Here is an 18,956-nt window from a genome sequence, read left to right as displayed (position 1 = left end):
GGTTTTAAGGGAGAGGGTAAGGAGTCATTTCAATTCCGGGAGCGGAAAGACTTACCTTAGGGGGAAAAAAGGACAGGTATACACACGCGCGCGCGCGCGCACACACACACACACACACACACACACACACACACACACACACACATATCCATCCGCACATACACAGACACAAGCAGACATTTTCTGCTTGTTTTTAGATATATTTTTCCCACGTGGAATATATATATATATATATATAGGGAAACATTCCACATGGGAAAAATATATCAAAAAACAATGATGATGTAACTTACCGAACGAAAGTGTTGGTATGTTGATAGACACACAAACATACACACAAACACACACATCACTCCTTCCCTCTTTCCTGATGAAGCAACCGTGGGTTGCGAAAGCTTGAATTTTGTGTGTGTGTTTGTGTGTCTATCAACATACCAATGCTTTCGTTTGGTAAGTTACATCATATATGTATATACTAATCTCTTTTAGTTAATAGTACATATACAGTAGTTACACAAAATAACTAATTTCTTTTACAAGCAGTATTTAATAAGACTTTATTATTTGCAGTATAATTTAATGACTGCCTAATACAATCATACATCTGAGTACATCTGATGTGAAAACATTTTATATGACGAAATATTTGTGATTTGCTGTATGTGTGAACAATATGAACATAAAAACATACTGATAACAAAAAATTGTTTGTTTCAAGATTGTCTTAGATGGTTTACGAGCTCTCATACTACTTTTTCTACAAATATCTTACTTTTTCTGAAATTTAATTTTTATTTGTATTCAAAATTTTTGGGTTCCACAATGTTCAAATCTTAAAAATCTATTCTAAAACTGTATTCTTTCACTAAAATCTCTCATTAGTTTGTTAAGTATCCAAGGTGGAAGATTTCACTTCAAAAGCTCTTTGACGAACTTTAGAAATCCCTGTGCACTTTACACAGATGTCCCGTAAAACAGTACTGATAAATTTGCCATTTTCTAATCATGCAGCACATAGTTCAACACACTTACTTTACTGCCTAAGGTATCTTTGTTCCTACTAATTTTCTTGTATTTTTTTGTTGATATCATTAATGTACGTACGTGTGTGTGTGTGTGTGTGTGTGTGTGTGTGTGTGTGTGTGTGTGTGTGTGTGTGTGTGTATTTTGTAAGAAGGCCTTCTGGTCAAAAGCTCACATGTTTAGCAGTCTTTTTTGTTGTGCCCATTTGCAACTCAACATTTCTGCTATATGGTGAGCACCAACCTGTACTTTTAATATTATTGTGACGGAACACACATAAATAGTCATTAGGTAATGGAAAGTAGTCCTGGTGGATTGTAAATGAAATAATAATTCAACAAACAATAGCAGTTTCGGAAAAATCCTATAAAAGATAAGCACCTGTATGAATATCAAAAGCTCAATGGCAAGTATGGACTAAGCAAAGAAGGGAAAACTGAAAGGTGGGAGGAAAATCCAGTGTGTCTGACTAGTATAGGTACAAATGAAAGGTGTGAGTAGAGAACAATGATATGCACAAACAATTCTAATAAACAGAGGTCCAGAAGCCAACAGGTTGCCTGACTTGACATATTATGAATGAGTACATCATCATCATCATCATCATCATCATCATCATCATCATCATCTTGAACAGTTTCTGGCCACACACTGGGTCTGTCTGAAACTTAATCCTCACCATTTAGTCCTGTTTGTTCCGGTGCTTGTCTCTTTTTCCAACACTCTCCTCCACACCCTTCCGCCATCTACCCTCGGTCCTCCCCTCTACCATTTCCTCTGCATCTCCGTTTTGTTTATCTTCTTGGGAATCATCTTTTTTTTCCATTCTCTTCCAGTGCCCATACCATCTTAGCCTTGATATTTCTATCCCACCTCGCAAGGGTTCCTCTTGCAGTATTTCCCTTATCCTTTCGTTCCTCATCCTCTCTTTCTTTGTTACTCCTATACTACGAGGCGTGTTTTTTTAAGTAAGTACCATTTTGAAATTAAAAAAAAAGACATGCTAAGATATCTCAATAATTTTATTTTCACATGAAAGCCTTTACCTTAATCTATGCACTGACACCATTACAGTCCAATTCTTCCTTGTTTACGTTGTTTACTGAGTGTTTAAGATGCATCCGATAATCGTGAGTCCTGCCAAGTGTGAAGTACAGGCTGTTACAAGATTTCTTATTGCTAAAGACCTAAAAGCGATCCGTATTCATCGTGAGATCTGTGCAGTTTACGGAGAAAACATTACGAGTGATGAAATGGTAAGAAAGTGGGTGAGAGGATTTAAAGATAGCCCCACAAATGTGCAGGATGAACAACGGAGTGGGCGTCCTTCGGTCGTTAATGAAAGTTTGGTGCAGGAAGTGGACAATAAGGTGAGAGAAAGCAGACGCTTTACGATTTCCTCCTTGTGGGATGACTTTCCTAATATTTCTCATAGTGTTTTGTATGGCATTATGACCGAGCACTCGAATTACCGAAAATTGTGCGCATGTTGGGCACCGAAAATGTGGACGGATGTGCACAAAATCAAATGTTTAGACAGTGCATTGACTTTCCTTGAGTGGTACCACAAGAACGGTGATGATTTCTTAAGCCAAAATTTTATGGGCGATAAAATGTGGGTGGCGTATGTCACATCAGAATCAAAGCAACAGTCTGTGGAAGTTGAGCAAGGGCATCGTTTTGCTGCAAGACAATGCCTGCCCGCATGTGGCGAATCAGACCAAAGATCTCATCACATCTTTTTCATGGGAAACTCCAAATCATCCTCCGTACAGCCCCGATCTTGCGCCCAGTGACTACCATCTGCTCCTGCACTTGAAGAAACACCTGGGCAGTCAGCGTCTTCAAAATGATGACGAAGTCAAAACAGTGGTGACGCAGTGGTTAACAAGTCAGGTGGAAGACTTCTATGATGAGGGTATTCAAAAACTGGCACAACGTTATGACAAGTGCCTCAATATTGGCGGAAACTATGTAGAAAAGTAGATTAAGGTACAGACTTTCATGTAAAAATAAAATTATTGAGATATCTTAACACGTCTTTTTTAAATATCAAAACAGTACTTATTTTTAAAAAAAAGCCTCGTACTTGCGAGGAACTACATTTCATATCCCTATAATCTGCTTGCATTGATTTCCTACGTTTCAGATGCACAGGTCAGTACTGGGATGTAGTAACTTCTATATATTACATCTATGCCTTCTTGTGGGATATCTTTGTTCAGAAAGAACAACACTTCACGGGAATGTTTCTGAATATCTGCCACATTCACTCATCTCTTTCTCATTTCTTCCATTTCCCTCTATCACACTTCCCAAGTACTTGGAACTTCCCACCTTCTCGAATCCTCATTCCACTAGTTAGTCTTTCTTTCTTTCTAGTTGCAGCCACCATCTCAAATTTGTTTGCGTCAATTTTCATTCTGTACCGTCTCTCAGTTTCTTCCTGAGCATCCTGATGTTCCTGAATCTCCTCCTACCTGTTTCTCCAGATCATAAAGTCATCTGTGAACACCACTGCTTTCATTTCCTCTTCTCCAGTTTTTCTGGCACCTTAGTCATCACCACATCTGAGACCACTATGATGAAGAGAGGAGACAAGAAGTTGCTCTGTTTCACACCACTTGTTTCCTAGGACCAGATTGTCGTTACATTTCCCACTTTCACACAACTCAGGCTACCACAGAACAACACTTCCACTCTGCTTGTTGTCTCTTTTTTCCACTCCTCCCCTTCTACTGCTTCCGAGACCTTTCTTCTACAGATGCTATGAAATGCCTTTTCTGTATTGAGAAAGGCCATCACCAGATCTTCCCCAAATTCTCAGTGGTGCCCCTGGAGTTACCTCACTGCAAATACTAGGTCAACAGTTGACCTTCCAGGTCCGACAGTACACTGCTCGTCTCTCAATTTTTTCTCGAATCTCATTTGGGTTCTGCTCTCTGGAACATACCTCAGCACAGTGTGTCGTCAGTAGTCTATCTATCTATCTATCTATCGCTGGTGCCTTTTCCCACAGTTCACAGGGTGAGCATGGTTAAACAGATTTGGCAAAGTTAGTTTAAGGGGTGGCCGGATGCCCGTCCTGTCGCCACCCCGTACCCGCCGGGACAGAATTACTGTACCCCAACTGTCTGCGACTAGTGTAATCCATGGAAAAGTGTGAATGTGTTCAAATGTCTGCGAGCTGTGCAACTGATGTGGGATGTGGGGACCAGCCCGGTATTCACCTAGCGGGATGTGGAACACTGCCTAAAAACTACATGTGGCCTGGCTAGGACACCGACCATCGTCGTCAATCTGCCAGGTGGATTCGAACCAGAGCCAGCGTGCCTACCAGAGTCCGGGAAGCAGCGCATTATCGCTCTCGGTGAACCTGGCGGGTCGAGCGTGTTGCCAGTAATGAGTACAGGAAAAACTTATAAAGGAATCCCTGAACATTCGGAAGTGCACTCGAGGACAGAGACATTACAAAAATGAGAAACCCAAGTTTCTCCCGGTATATACAATTTTCAAATAACTTACAAGAATGCAGACAGTTGACAAATGCATATGTGCCTCAAAAATGACAGGGTGCACACCTGTCAAAATATAAGCAGTTACCTAAGATGTCACCCGGCTGTACTCCATAAGTTATTTGAACATTACGACAAGTGTCCTACGTGGCAATCGTTTACGTGAAGGCGGGGTTCAGCACATCTTGTCAATGCCCGTGCACGTTCAGAAATCCCAGTTGTGTTCCCAATGAACTGACAACCATCCACAAATGTTTCCCAGAGTTCGTCGAGACCGTCACCAGTGTCAGAATACACCGGATGCTTTTAAATGCACCCACTCAAAAATTCGAACAGTTTCAAGTCCATGGACCTAGGATGCCACAGTTTAGTGAGCAATCGGAGACACTAGTTGCTGAAACACAATGTATCAGTACTTGGGAACCTGAAATGTTGATGAATCAATGAGCACAGTTTTTCCCTTTGTAATTTATGCCCCACTTGCAGTGTTTGAAAAGAAAAGCAGCCTTAGACATTAGCAGTATCGTAACATGGCATGACTTCACTTAGGCATAAACTGTAGTGGACAAACCATTGGTTTGCAGACTCATGTTCACAAGGATTACTTGCACATCTCATTGTCCTCTACTTACTCCTTTTGTTTGCACCTGTGTACGAGGTGTGTGAGAAAAGTAATGAGACTGACAGCCCTATGAGAAATCCTGTACTCTTCTGCAGATGTAGACCTGTGTGTTCAACCCTTCCAAATGCTCAGTTGGATTTTCTGGTCTGTACAGCCATCATGTGCTTTTTGAGAACACCGTAAGTGAAGTTGTGTTTTTGTTGTGTGTTATGAAAATCGAATAGTGCAATTTAGAGCAATGTTATGACTTCAAGTTTTGCAGTAAACTTGGGGAACTCCCAACTGCGATCTTTGAAAAGTTGAAACTGGCTTACGGGGAACATTCCTTATCGAGGGGAGAATTTTTCACAGGCACAAATCATTTGTGGAAGGCCGAGAACATGTTAAAGGTAAACCCTGATCGGGGAAACCTTCACCTTGAAAAACCAATGAAACCGATAAATGTACACGTGCCCTAGTGAGATGAAACTGATGTTTAAAAATAAGAATGGCAGGTGACCTGGTAAACACTTTCACTGTACACCAAATTTTGTTTTGAAAAAGGAAGAGAACCGCAGGACAGTTGCTTAATCTCCATCTTTTATTTGGTACACGGCCAGTTTCGGAACAGTTAAGATTGTAAACTGCAGTAGTAAAAATACTCTGTTACTTGCAAAAGGGAAGGGAACATCACGTCTGATATATTACATAAGGAACTATGAATCTCAAATTTCAAAATTAAAACAAATTAAAAGACAGAGAATAGGATTTTACTTACAAAGATCCGTGTCAAAAAAGTAAGAGAGACCTAAAATGAACTGGGAACAAACAGCTGTCATAAACACACACCAAAAGTTACCAAACTAATGAAACATGTAAAATGCTATAAAAATGGGTCACGGGTCTGTTAACATACTGCGTGGAATTGCCTGCAAAAATTCCATAACAGCCATTCCCTCATGCTGTGTGACCAGAAACACAAACAGGAAAACTGTGTAATAATAAATACTAGCCATGAGTATTGAACTGCACACGCCCCAAGAACATGTGTGGTATGAAACAAACATGGCAGTGGAGAATCGTTTAAAGTGAAAGAGTTGGGAGTAACAGCTGAAAGGAGATGGAACAATCACAACATTAATGGAGAAGAAGACATGTACATTAAAAAAAAAAAAAAAAAAAAAAAAAAAAAAAAAAAAAAAAAAAACAAGGAAAAATATTATGTTACATGGACACCTTAATCTGCCTGGATAATGTCATAAATAACTGTTTGCAGGTTTGTTGGTTTATTAATTTTATCAAGAGGATGGGAATGAAGACTCCTTAAAATTTCAATTTCTGGCTTTTATCACACTGAGTACGATCCACTCTGGGATAGAAGGAGTGTCGTTTTTGAAGATTTCATGGTTCCTTTATCTACTACCGAAATTTTTTGGTATGAATAATGACTTGAGGAACTCCTCCCTTCCGTGTGTAACAGAATATTTTTACTACTACAGTTTATAACAGATGATGGAACTGCAACTGTTCCGAAACTGGAGGATTAAGCATATGTCCTGCAGTTTCCTTCATGTCTGAAAATGAATTTTAACAATTGTGGCTGCCCCATTAGGTGAACTCTTCATGCATCAAATTTTGACTGAAGAAAGATTTGTGCCACAATGGTGCCAAAAAACCTCACAACTAAGTAGAAGGTCAGCTGGAGAAACGTATGCATTCGTCCTGTTAAGAGGATTGCTAATAACTACTGTAAAGGAACTTAATAATTTTTCTTATTGATAAATGTATAGATTATTCAACCCTCATACCAAAGATCCGCCTGAAAAGTATTAAACACTGACTGACAAAATAAGCTTTATGCTATTTGTTTATTAGTTTAGTATTAGTTACCTTTCATTGTTCTCATGCCCTAGTGATAAGACGTGCACTGTAATTTTAAGAAATTGTGCTATACAATGAAAGCTGCTTATGAAACAGAACGACTTTCTGATTTACGATACCATGGATTTCAGCTGCTGTAACTCTGGAAGGTTACTATTATTTTAATTTTATATGGATAATTTAGATGGAGGCGACAATCTTCACGATGTGAATGTGTTCATCTCTTTCCCTTCACGGCCACCAATATCAATTTCAATATATTTGCCGTGACTTTCTGAAATTGGAATCTTTCTTTCCATTTAATTACGAAGTCTGATTATTTTCTATCCCAGACAAATAAGTGCATTTTTACCACAATTCTTTTCAACCCAGGACACGGGAAATAATAGTACTTACAATGTACGTGCCTCTATCCCAATCATACATTCGCATACATTGAGTGTGTACCAATGTAACTATACTTACGACCCATTTCCATCATAATATCATTCTTATTTTGTACCACTCACTCGCAAATGTGTGTGCTCTCTTATTTTCTGTAGTCAGTCAGGTGTAGTCTTTAATAACGTCACTTATAATATTCAGTTGCTTAGTTTCCACAATTGACTTTTGCCCATGTCAAAACGGTGCTTCACGCGAAATACTTATTATGTGACCTTCATAATAACTCTCATTTCAAAATTATGACAATGGCTGACTAAGCTTGTGACAATTTAACATGGAGGTTACACCACAAATGGTTCAGTCACTTGATCATAGGTGATGAATCCTGGACTTTTGAGTACAATTCTGAGACAAAGCAGGAAAGTGAGGAGTGTCACACTGAGATGCCTCTTCAACTGAAAAAAGCTCGAAGGAGCAAATCTGAGATTTAAAAAAAATGATGATTTGCTTTTTTGACAATAGTGGTATCGTGCATAAAAAATTTGTTCCTCCAGATGAAACTGTCAATGAAATGTTTTACAAAAATGTCATCAAAAGGCACAGGAAAAGGGAGGATCGAGTGTTATCGGACATCGCAGAAAAGTGGATGCTGCACCGTGACAGTGCCCCACATCACACGACCACTTCAGTCACCGTATTTTTCACCTCAAAAGTCATTTCTGTTGTTCCACAGATCCCATATTCACCTGATCTCGGTCCTTGTGACTTTTTTTTCTTTTTCTGATACTGAAGAAGTCTTAATAGGACGTAATTTTGGGACTCTACAGAACATTCAAAAGAATGTGATTGACAAGTTAAAGGGCTTACTGTTTAAGCCTTTCAAACCAAGACTGAGAAAAAACAAATCTACTTCAGTATAGCTTCGGAAGGGAGACAATATAGTTCTTTGAAAGAAATATAAACTCTGACAAGGAGACGGCACGACCGTGCGGTTGAGGATTTGTCCAAAATTTTGTGTGGTGAAAGAGGACCCCTAACACCTCACGTGGTTAAAATATTAGGACCCACTAACTGTAAAATCTGGGGAAAAATCGATCCAAAGTTTCTCAGGTGCCTTACGAGTATACAATGTTAGTCCATTGCCGAGCTGCCGTCTGGCGTAGATAATTAGGGCTCGGACTCTTACACCAGATGTCTTGGGTTTGATTCCTCCTCTGGCACTTTTTTTTTTCTTGTTTCATTTTCTTTTGTTATTCCACCAATTATTCAGAAAGTTTCCCAAACCTACCAACAACACAATTCATGGTGGTGGGCTTTCCATTTTTCATTGTAAAAGTATATGAGGAGAAACATTGAGTTTTTAGTCAGAATAACAAAGTTGATTGGGAAACATTTAATTTTTATACATATAATAATTATAAACAAGAACATAGCACCGCGAGAGATTTCTTCCGAAGATGTCGATGCAATTAAATTATTTTCCATCAACAGCTTTTCATAATGCACCACTGTGTCCTTCAATCGTAATTTTGATAGATCACCACGAATGGATTCTTCAGGAATTTCTTCTATTCCAGACGAGCCAGCAACTTCCTTCAGTCGACACGTTTAAGCTCGGATCGGAATAATACGTCGAAAATTGAAACAGGCACGTCTGTTCACGACAAAATCGAAAAACAAACTGCCGTTTACTTCTCACGGCTCGTGCACAGTCCTGTGCGCAGATGACCGTTATAATCCCAAGGGGACCCTTACAAAGCCCCTTTAAACCTTGAAACACCATAAAACCAAATGGAACAACGAGCACGAATATTTTTCAGTGAATGAAAAACTTTACGTTCTTGAGTTAAAATAATGTTTTAAAATAATGTAGGTTTGAGAAAGTTTTTGAGTAATTGGTGGAATAACAAAAGAAAATGAAACAGAAGGAAAAAACAGTGCGGAGTAGGAACTGAACCCGAGACATCTGGCGTAAGGGTCCGAGTCCTAACCGTGTAGGCCAGGCGGCGGCTCGGCTATGGACTAACACTGTATACTCATAAGGCACCTAAGAAACTTTGGATCGATTTTTCCTGGGATTTTCTAGGTAGTGCGTCCTAATATTTTAATTGTGTGAGGTGTTAGGAGTCCTCTTTCACTACACAAAATTTCGGACAAATCCTCGACCCCAGAGTCGTGCCGTCTCCTTGTGAGAGGTAAAAAATCAGTCATTACTTTTCTCACGCACCTTGTGTAATCAAATAATGTGTACAGTGGATGACCTCAGGGAGGCCTGTCATCAAAACGTGGGGCAGGCTCGAGCACCAGCGTCTCGACCACCTCCCGGACGGTGTGCCGACGAGGGTACGAATCTGTCACAGTGCACTGGATGTTAGCCAGCGGCAGATTTTGATTCCACTGATGATCGAGGCTGTTCACTTTGCTTTTATTTTGGGTACTGTTTTGTTTCTATTCTAGCAGATGATCAGTCTGGCAGACAATCACGCTCCCCAACAACTTATCAATAACGTATACAAAATTTACAGAACTAGTTTAATCTGTGTCGAGAAAGAGGGCAAATTATCAGAGTGGAGATGAACACCTGCAGCAGTACAACAGGGATGTGCACCTTCACCACTCATATTTATTACTTACATGAATAAACTCATCTACAGGTGGAGGCAAATGCCGTACAGCTTCATTCAAATCAGCAGAAACACAAAGCTACATTCTTTACTTTTTCCACACGATTTAGCTCTTTTAGCACCTTCAGAATTGAGCTGCAGCATTCTGTACACAATTTACAGATATATCTGATAAATACAGTAGGGGGGGGGGGGGGGGGGAGAGATTGTGTTCTTCCGTGGAAAATACCCATTACCGAGTACGAACTGTTTGAAAAATGAAATTCTAGAAAGAGTGAACAGATTGATATACACATCAAAAAAAGTTTTGCATCACCCCGATGCCCAGCACTCATGAAGAGAGACATTGACTGTGGTTATTGTATCACAGACACAATCCCTTTGACTGTTTAGCGATGACACTAAACCTGCCCAAACATGTAAACAACCATGCACGAGCAGCGTCTATTAGATGGAGGGAGTCCGACAGCTGATTAGTTCCAGTCATTCCACCAAGAACGTACACGGCTAGTGTTGACTGTAGTTCAACCGTGCCCAGATGGTCAATACCGCAGTTCGGTCGTGTCCACATTGTTACTTTGTGCCAGGAAGGGCTCTGAACAAGGGAAGTGTCCAGGCATCTCGGAGTGAACCAAAGTGATGTTGTTCGGACATGGAGGAGGTACAGAGAGACAGGAATCATCGACGACATGCCCTACTCAGCGCCCCCCCCCCCCCCCCCCCCTTCCAGGGCGATTCCTGCAGTGAATGACCACTGCTTACGGATTATGGCTCAAAGGAACCCTGACAGCAATACCACCATGTTGAATAATGCTTTTCATGCAGCCACAGGATGTCATGTTATGACTCAAACTGTGCACAATAAGCTGCATGATGCGCAACTTCACTCCTGACGTCCGTGGCGAGGTCCATCTTTGCAACCACGACACCATCCAGCGCGGTACAGATGGGCCCAACAACATATCGAATGGACCGATGAGTGTCTCATATGCCTTCAAGCAGACAATCGCCAGAGACGTGTTTGGAGGCAACCCTGTCAGGCAGAACACCTTAGACACACTGTCCACCAAGTACAGCAAGGTGGAGGTTCCCTGCTGTTTTGGGGTCAATGTACACTGATGGTGATTACGGAAGTCACCGTAATGGCTGTACAATATGTGAATGCCATCCTCCCACCAATACTGCAACCATATCGGCAGTATATTGGCGTGCCATTCATATCCATGGACGACAACTCGTGTCCCTATCATGCACGTTTTGTGAATGACTTCCTTCAAGATAACAACACCGCTCGACTAGAGTGGCTAGCATGTTCCCCAGACATGAACCCTATTGAACATGCCTGGGATATATTGAAAAGGGCTGTTTATGGATGACGTGACCCACCAACCACTCTGAGGGACTTACGCCGAACTGCCGTTGAGGGGCGGGACAATCTGGACCATCACTGCCTTGATGAGCTTGTAGATAATATGCCATGATGAATGCAGGCATGCCTGAATACAAGAGGATGTGCTACTAGGTATTAGAGGTACTGGTGTGTACAGCAATCTGGACCACCACCACTGAAGGTCTCGCTGTATGGTGGTGCAACACACAATGTGTGGTTTTCGTGAGCAATGAAAAGGACGGATGTTTATGTTGATCTCTATTCCAATTTTTAGTGCAGGTTCTCGAACTCTCAGAGTCGAGGTGATGCGAAACTTTTTTTTATGTGTGCATTTTAGCTACAATTACCATTTTGCAAGAAACAGACTTAGCTCAAAAAGTCACTAGATACACAAAAGCAGTGAGAATCATTAATAACATAATGAAAGCTTTTCCAGTCCAGAAGCTCAGTTGAATATGTTTACGAGATGTTAGCAAGACTTGTACTGTGGTACTGCAATGAAGTCTGGACAATAAAAGCAAAAGATGTGAAAAAGACTTACAGCCTGTGAAATGAAAGACGAACAGCTGGTTATGGCAAATGGGGTCACAAAAGAATTGAAGATGTGTCAAAGGAACTTAAAATGGAACCCATCACACATAGTCAGAACTATCAAAATACCTGGAGAAAACATCTACACAAAATGAGTTCAAAGGAGACCTCAAAATCCACAGTACACTGCTGATTAAAAGTCGGCAGGAGAATTTCTTGACCAGATCGTAACAGGTAGAGAAGCCTAATACTTGGAAGGAATATAATGACGACATTTTGTTTATATTACACATTAAAGTCATTTTTTCAATTTCCTAAGGTCATTCCTTCATATCCTGCTCTCTTTAAATCTAAGTTTACACACACATTAAAACGTTCGCAGGTGGTGTCCAACTTTTTTCATAATTTACAGTATAGCGGTGAGTGGGTCAGGTAGGACTGTAGTTAAGAAAAGGGGTGACCCTCTTTCTGATTAGTTTATTTACACACTGAGTGATTTTCTTAAACAACTTTACGTAAATGCTGGGAGGGGTTGTCAAATGTCACTGCAGCTTATTTCTTCCACATTCTGATCCAACTGAACTAATGGTCTACCTCCGACAAACTGGATGTCACGAGACATCAAATATTTACCAATTTCCGTCCATCAGAACTGTTTACATATAATCTTGATTGTTAACGTGAAACGATTAAGGCAGAGAAGTGACAACAACTTACATTCGGGGGTCCTCAGTATCGAATCCAGCTGTCTGCAAGTAATAGCTCGTGACTGCATCAGGAATCTGCAACAGAAAGTATGTGCATTTTCTACAGCATTCTGTTCCTGACTGACTTAAAAAATGTGTCTGAGATACACCAAATGTTTGTGAAAATCACACGGTCCTAATCTTCCCAACCTCTCGGTTGAAAGCTGGAAATGAAGCAATAATTCAGTCACATAAGTACTGCCTGTACGAACCGCAAAATTTGAAACTTTAAACAATTTAAAGACTGTAGAAAGTACAAAAGCGTGTTGTTGTTGTTATGGTCTTCAGTCATGAGACTCGTTTGATGCAGCTCTCCATGCTACTTTATCCTGTGCAAGCTTCTTCATCTCCCAGTACCTACTGCAACCTACATCCTTCTGAATTTGCTTAGTGTATCCATTTCTTGGCCTCCCTCTACGATTTTTACCCTCCACGCTGCCCTCCAATACTAAATTGGTGATCCCTTGATGCCTCAGAACATGTCCTACCAACCGATCCCTTCTTCTGGGCAAGTTGTGACACAAACTCCTCTTCTCCCAAATTCTATTCAAAACTTCCTCATTAGTTATGTGATTTACCCATCTAATCTTCAGCATTCTTCTGTAGCACCACATTTTGAAAGCTTCTATTCTCTTCTTGTCCAAACTATTTATCGCCCATGTTTCACTTCCATACATGGCTACACTCCATACAAATACTTTCAGAAATGACTTCCTGACACTTAAATCTATATTCAATGTCAACAAATTTCTCTTCTTCAGAAACGCTTTCCTTGCCAATGCCAGTCTACATTTTATATCCTCTCTACTTTGACCATCATCAGTTACTTTGCTCTCCAAATAGCAAAACTCCTTTACTTCTTTAAGTGTCTCATTTCCTAATCTAATTCCCTCAGCATCACCCGACTTAATTCGACTACATTCCATTATCCTCGTTTTGCTTTTGTTGATGTTCATCTTATATCCGACTTTCAAGACGCTATCCATTCCATTCAACTGCTCTTCCAAGTCCTTTGCTGTCTCTGACAGAATTACAATGTCATCGGCGAACCTCAAAGTTTTTATTTCTTCTCCATGGATTTTAATACCTATTCCGAATTTTTCTTTTGTTTCCTTTATTGCTTGCTCAATATACAGATTGAATAACATCGGGGGGGAGGCTACAACCCTGTCTTACTTCCTTCCCAACAACTGCTTCCCTTTCATGCCCCTCGACTCTTATAACTGCCATCTGGTTTCTGTACAAATTGTAAATAGCCTTTTGCTCCCTGTATTTTACCCTTGCCACCTTTAGCATTTGAAAGAGAGTATTCCAGTCAACATTGTCAAAAGCTTTCTCTAAGGCTACAAATGCTAGAAACGTAGGTTTGCCTTTCCTTAATCTTTCTTGTAAGGTAAGTCGTAAGGTCAGTATTGCCTCACGTGTTCCAGTATTTCTACAGAATCCAAACTGATCTTCCCTGAGGTCGGCTTCTACTAGTTTTTCCATTCGTCTGTAAAGAATGCGCATTAGTATTTTGCAGCTGTGGCTTATTAAACTGATTGTTCAGTAATTTTTACATCTGTCAACACCTGCTTTCTTTGGGATTGGAATTATCATATTTTTCTTGAAGTCTGAGGGTATTTCGCCTGTTTCATACATCTTGCTCACCAGCTGGTAGAGTTTTGTCAGGACTGGCTCTCCTAAGGCCGTCAGTAGTTCCAATGGAATATTGTCTACTCCGGGGGCCTTGTTTCGACTCAGGTCTTTCAGTGCTCTGTCAAACTCTTCACGCAGTGTCGTATCTCGCATCCTCTTCCATTTCAATAATATTGTCCTCAAGTGCCTCTATATACTCCTTCCACCTTTCTGCTTTCCCTTCTTTGCTTAGAACTGGGTTTCCATCTGAGGTCTTGATGTTCATACAAGTGGTTCTCTTATCTCCAAAGGTCTCTCTAATTTTGCTGTAGGCAGTATCTATCTTACCCCTAGTGAGATAAGCCTCTACATCCTTACATTTCTCCTCCAGCCATCCCTGCTTAGCCATTTTGCACTTCCTGTCCATCTCATTTTTGAGACGTTTGTATTCCTTTTTGCCTGCTTCATTTACTATATGTTGGAAAATTACAAGGAGGCACAGCTACTGGCCAATATATTGCTATTAGCACCCCAAATCCCAGGTAGCATAACTGGCAGATGGTTTTTTAAATTTTTTCTTGTCTTCTTACCTGCTTTCCACCAATTTAATTGTACTAGTTATTTCACTTATCATTTCTTCCTCTTAATCCATTCCACTTCTCACTCCGCCCTTCTGTCATCTTTGGACTGTTTCTGGAAAAGTGCTTACGGGTGCATATTTATACCAATACATTCATACATAATTTTCCAATATATTTATTGTATAACGCTCTCACTACCATTGGGACATATGTGTCACAGATGTGCTAATGAGGAGAGGTCACCAGCAATGGGATTGACTTATTGAAATCGTCTATACGGTATTGTAGGTTAAGGTCCCAGGTATCACACCCTGCAATCATTCGCACAGGTAGGCCCTCATTTGCAAGTAATTGATGAAAAAATTTCAGAATTTCACGTGATGCTCAATAGCTTCAACAAATATAACTCATACACATTGTCTGTGTAGTGCAATGGTTATAGTATGAACCTCGTATGCTAGTGTTTGTAGGTTCAAATCTTGTTATGCGTCTTGAAATGCCTAAACGACTCTGATCATTATTTCTAGTCAGTTAATGTGTTTTTAATGTACCTTTTTTTATATATTTTTATTCCTTTGTCACATAATTTTTAATCACCATATTAACTTTTTCAATTGCTCTCTTTTTTTTTTCTTGTAATTCTTTTTCCACTTGTAATCTTTATGTTCATGATTGTAATTATTTCCATACATTAAGACCGATTTAACTTCTTCCGTTTCATTATCCAATACTTTTGTCCATGCTATTGCGTTCATTATTTCTATTCCTCAGTTTGCTACACTTTCATTTTACTTACAATCCCTTCTTTTGTTTAAACCTTCATTTGTATTATTTTGTTGACTGTGCAATAAGAATTAATGTTTTTAATGTTTATGTAACAGTTACCATAGACGAAAATGCAAATCTTGTAACGAAAATGGCATTTTTGACACCGTTGTACAAATAAATAAAGTATTTCATCTTTTCAAACAATGGAAAATCCAGGGTGGAATGTAACAATATTATGAGAAGGCAAGTTGCTACTCACCATATAGCGGAGATGCTGAGTCACAGATAGGCACAACAAAAAGACCTTAACAATTGAAATTCTTTTCTTGTTTTGGTATGAGGAACCTGTCCCCAAATTTTTAAAATGCCATTCTGGAACACCCTGCAGGTTACAATGTAGAACATGTGGTCATTTTCATATAAGCCAAAATGGTCAGGACATGTCAGCCCAAATGACAAGATTGCTTTTGGCCATCACTTGAGAAGCATAATATATACAGAAGGTAGTATTTAAAATACTATGAAAATTTAACAAATTCAGCCTACAGGAATGGAGTTAGACATATTTGAAGAATGGGAAATATATAAAGAGAAAATAAAGGAGCCAGACAAACTGATGAACACACAGACTGAAATGAAATACAATAATTTTTCAGCTCTTTTTAAAAATGATTCAGTGAAGCAATTAACTAATGACATATCAGTAATTTATAAAATAGTGTGTTAACGTCTGAGACCCGTATCAGTACAGTATACCGATATATGCATTTAGATGTAATGTTACAATCTCTGGAGAGACGTGGCATATGAACACACAATAACAACTAAAGATGCCTATTAAATTTTTATGTGTAAACAACTGAAGACATCTATCAAATTTTGAATGCCAAGACAATTGTAATACAGTAAAACAACATTCATTACATAAATCTGATGCAGAAACAAATGTAGTGTGTGCAGTAAAACATCACACATACAAGTCTCACACGAGATTTATTACGCTACTGTAATCTCCCCACACAAAATGTTGGCAAATTTTGTAGTTCATGCTTTATTAATAATATTGCACCTGCAAATGTACGTAATGGTTTGAGAATGAATAAAAAGGTTTCTACGCCTTTGACCTTATCGGTTGGGTGCTATGTGACTAAAAAACCGTTGCCTAGTGAAATGCATCGCAATTTCAGTTGGTAAGAGCTGACGGTATGGTCTGAATGTGGTGTGGATCCCAAAAAGGGGACCCGAGTTGTCAACAAGGCAATGTGCCATCTGATGGTAGCTCCATAAAGGTGTGGGCTGTATTCACACGGAATGGACTTAGTCCTCTGGTCCAACTGAACCAATCACTGACTGGAAATAGTTCTGTTTGGCTACTTGGAGACCATCTGCTTCCGCTCACAGAGTTTACATTCCCAAACAACAAAGGAATTTTAATGGACAATTTGAGCAAACGATTTCACCACCCAGATTGCCCGACACGAATCACAATGGACATTTAGGGACATAATCGGGAGGTCAGATCGTGCACAAAATCCTGTCCTGCCAACACGTTCACAATTACGGATGGCTGCAGAGGCGGCACGGCTTAATACTGGGTGTCCCTAAAAGAATGACCCGATTTTAACTTGTAATAATATTAAGACAAATGTCACTAGGTAACTCAAACAGTGCTAGATGTAATCGGAGTTTCAGAAAAAATCCGCTAGATGTCACTACGAGTGCTGACCTGGAGCGTGCAGCCAGTCTCGTGCAATATGGCATCCGCACGACAGAAGGTGTATTGTGTTATTGGATTTAGTCGTACTCAATCAGTAATCACAATTCAGTGGGTGTTTCATATTCAATTTTGTGCTAAACCACCATCACCGAAGAACATTCGACGGTGGTATAAAAAGTTTGAAGAAACATGGTGCCTCTGTAAAGGTAAAAGTTCTGGCCGGCCACGCGTTCCTGAACAAACAGTGGAAAAATCCAACGAGCATTTGAGCACAGCTCTGACAAGACTGTCCTTCGTGCTAGCCGAGAACTTGTGTTACCGTGCACGACAGTGCGGCGTGTGTTACGGCATCGTTTAGCCCTCAAATCGTACAGATTACAACCGGTACAAGCTCTTCGAGATACTGACAAAGGGAAGAGTGGACTTAAGCAATACTATTCTAGAGGACACGGAAGATGACACACTTTTGTCACGGTTGATGTTCAGCGATGAAGCAACTTTCCATATTATCAGTAAGATTCACCGTCACAATGTGCGTGTTCACCAAAACTGAATGTTTTTTGTGCTGTTTTGCAAAGCAAGGTTTATGGACCCTACTTTTTTTGAGGAAGAAATCGTAACAGGAAAACATATCTTGCAATGCTACAGAACTGGTTATTTCCACAACTTGAGTATGACAATTTCATCTATCAGCAAAGTGGAGCACCTCTGCACTGGCACAACAACGTGCAGTTTCCTCAACATTGCATAGGGTGTACAGGACCACGAGACCAGGCTTTACACTCTTGGCCTCCTAGGTCCCCTGACTTAACACCATGTGATTTCTTCCTGCGGGGACATATTAAACAATGTGTTTACGATCCTCCCTTACCTCGTGACATCGATGAACTAAAAACCAGAATTTCAGCTGCTGTAGCTTCCGTGACAGAAGACACCTTGCGCTCAGTTTGGGATGAATTCGGCTATCAGCTAGATGTCATCCGTGCAGCCAATGGAGGACATATTGAACGTTTGTGATGGATTTTTATACACTATCTTTTCTGAGTAATTTAGTATGCAATTTGTTGGTGTTAAGCCCTCCTTCCTAATAAATAATTCTATATAAAATTGGGTCATTGTTTTTGGGACACACTGTATTTCTGCAGGGAACTTCGAACAGCTCGTCGAGTCCGTGCCATGTCGGGCTGCCACAGCACACTGGGCAAAAGGAGGGTCGACACAATATCAGGAGGTATCCCATAACTTTTACCACCTCGGTGTAAAAATGACAGTGTTGTATATGTGTTTACTGTGAGAAGTGGAAGCAAAGTAAGGCATGACAGATGAACTGAGGAGGACATAAAAAGCAGACTAGCACAGCAAGGAGAGCTATCCTGGGTGAAATAAGTGTGGTAGAGTCAAACAATGACCCTAATACGATGAAGAAATTTTTGAGAACACACATCTGGAGCACGGCATTATACAATAGCAGGGGGATACTGAGAAGAAGAGAATCACAGTGTTTGGTATGTGGCACTGTACAAGGGAGCTGAACAGTACAACAAGAAATTCTTCAGAATAGCACACTTCACTTTTATC

The 18,956-nt window shown here is 40.1% G+C and overlaps 1 protein-coding gene across 1 annotated transcript in view; it reads right to left on the bottom strand.

Moving 5' to 3' along the window:
• Positions 1 to 18,956, bottom strand: part of LOC126295339 (transcription initiation factor TFIID subunit 10-like) — a 121,986-nt gene that overhangs the window by 17,157 nt on the left and 85,873 nt on the right. The window contains exon 4 of the mRNA XM_049987807.1: positions 12,667 to 12,731. Within this exon, the coding sequence (XP_049843764.1) occupies positions 12,667 to 12,731 (65 nt within the window). The remainder of the gene's footprint in view (positions 1 to 12,666; positions 12,732 to 18,956) is intronic.

This window comes from Schistocerca gregaria, chromosome 11 (genome assembly GCF_023897955.1).
Source record: "Schistocerca gregaria isolate iqSchGreg1 chromosome 11, iqSchGreg1.2, whole genome shotgun sequence".
NCBI lineage: Eukaryota > Metazoa > Arthropoda > Insecta > Orthoptera > Acrididae > Schistocerca > Schistocerca gregaria.
Note: the sequence above shows the minus strand (reverse complement) of the source record. Positions and strands in the feature narration are given on the sequence as shown.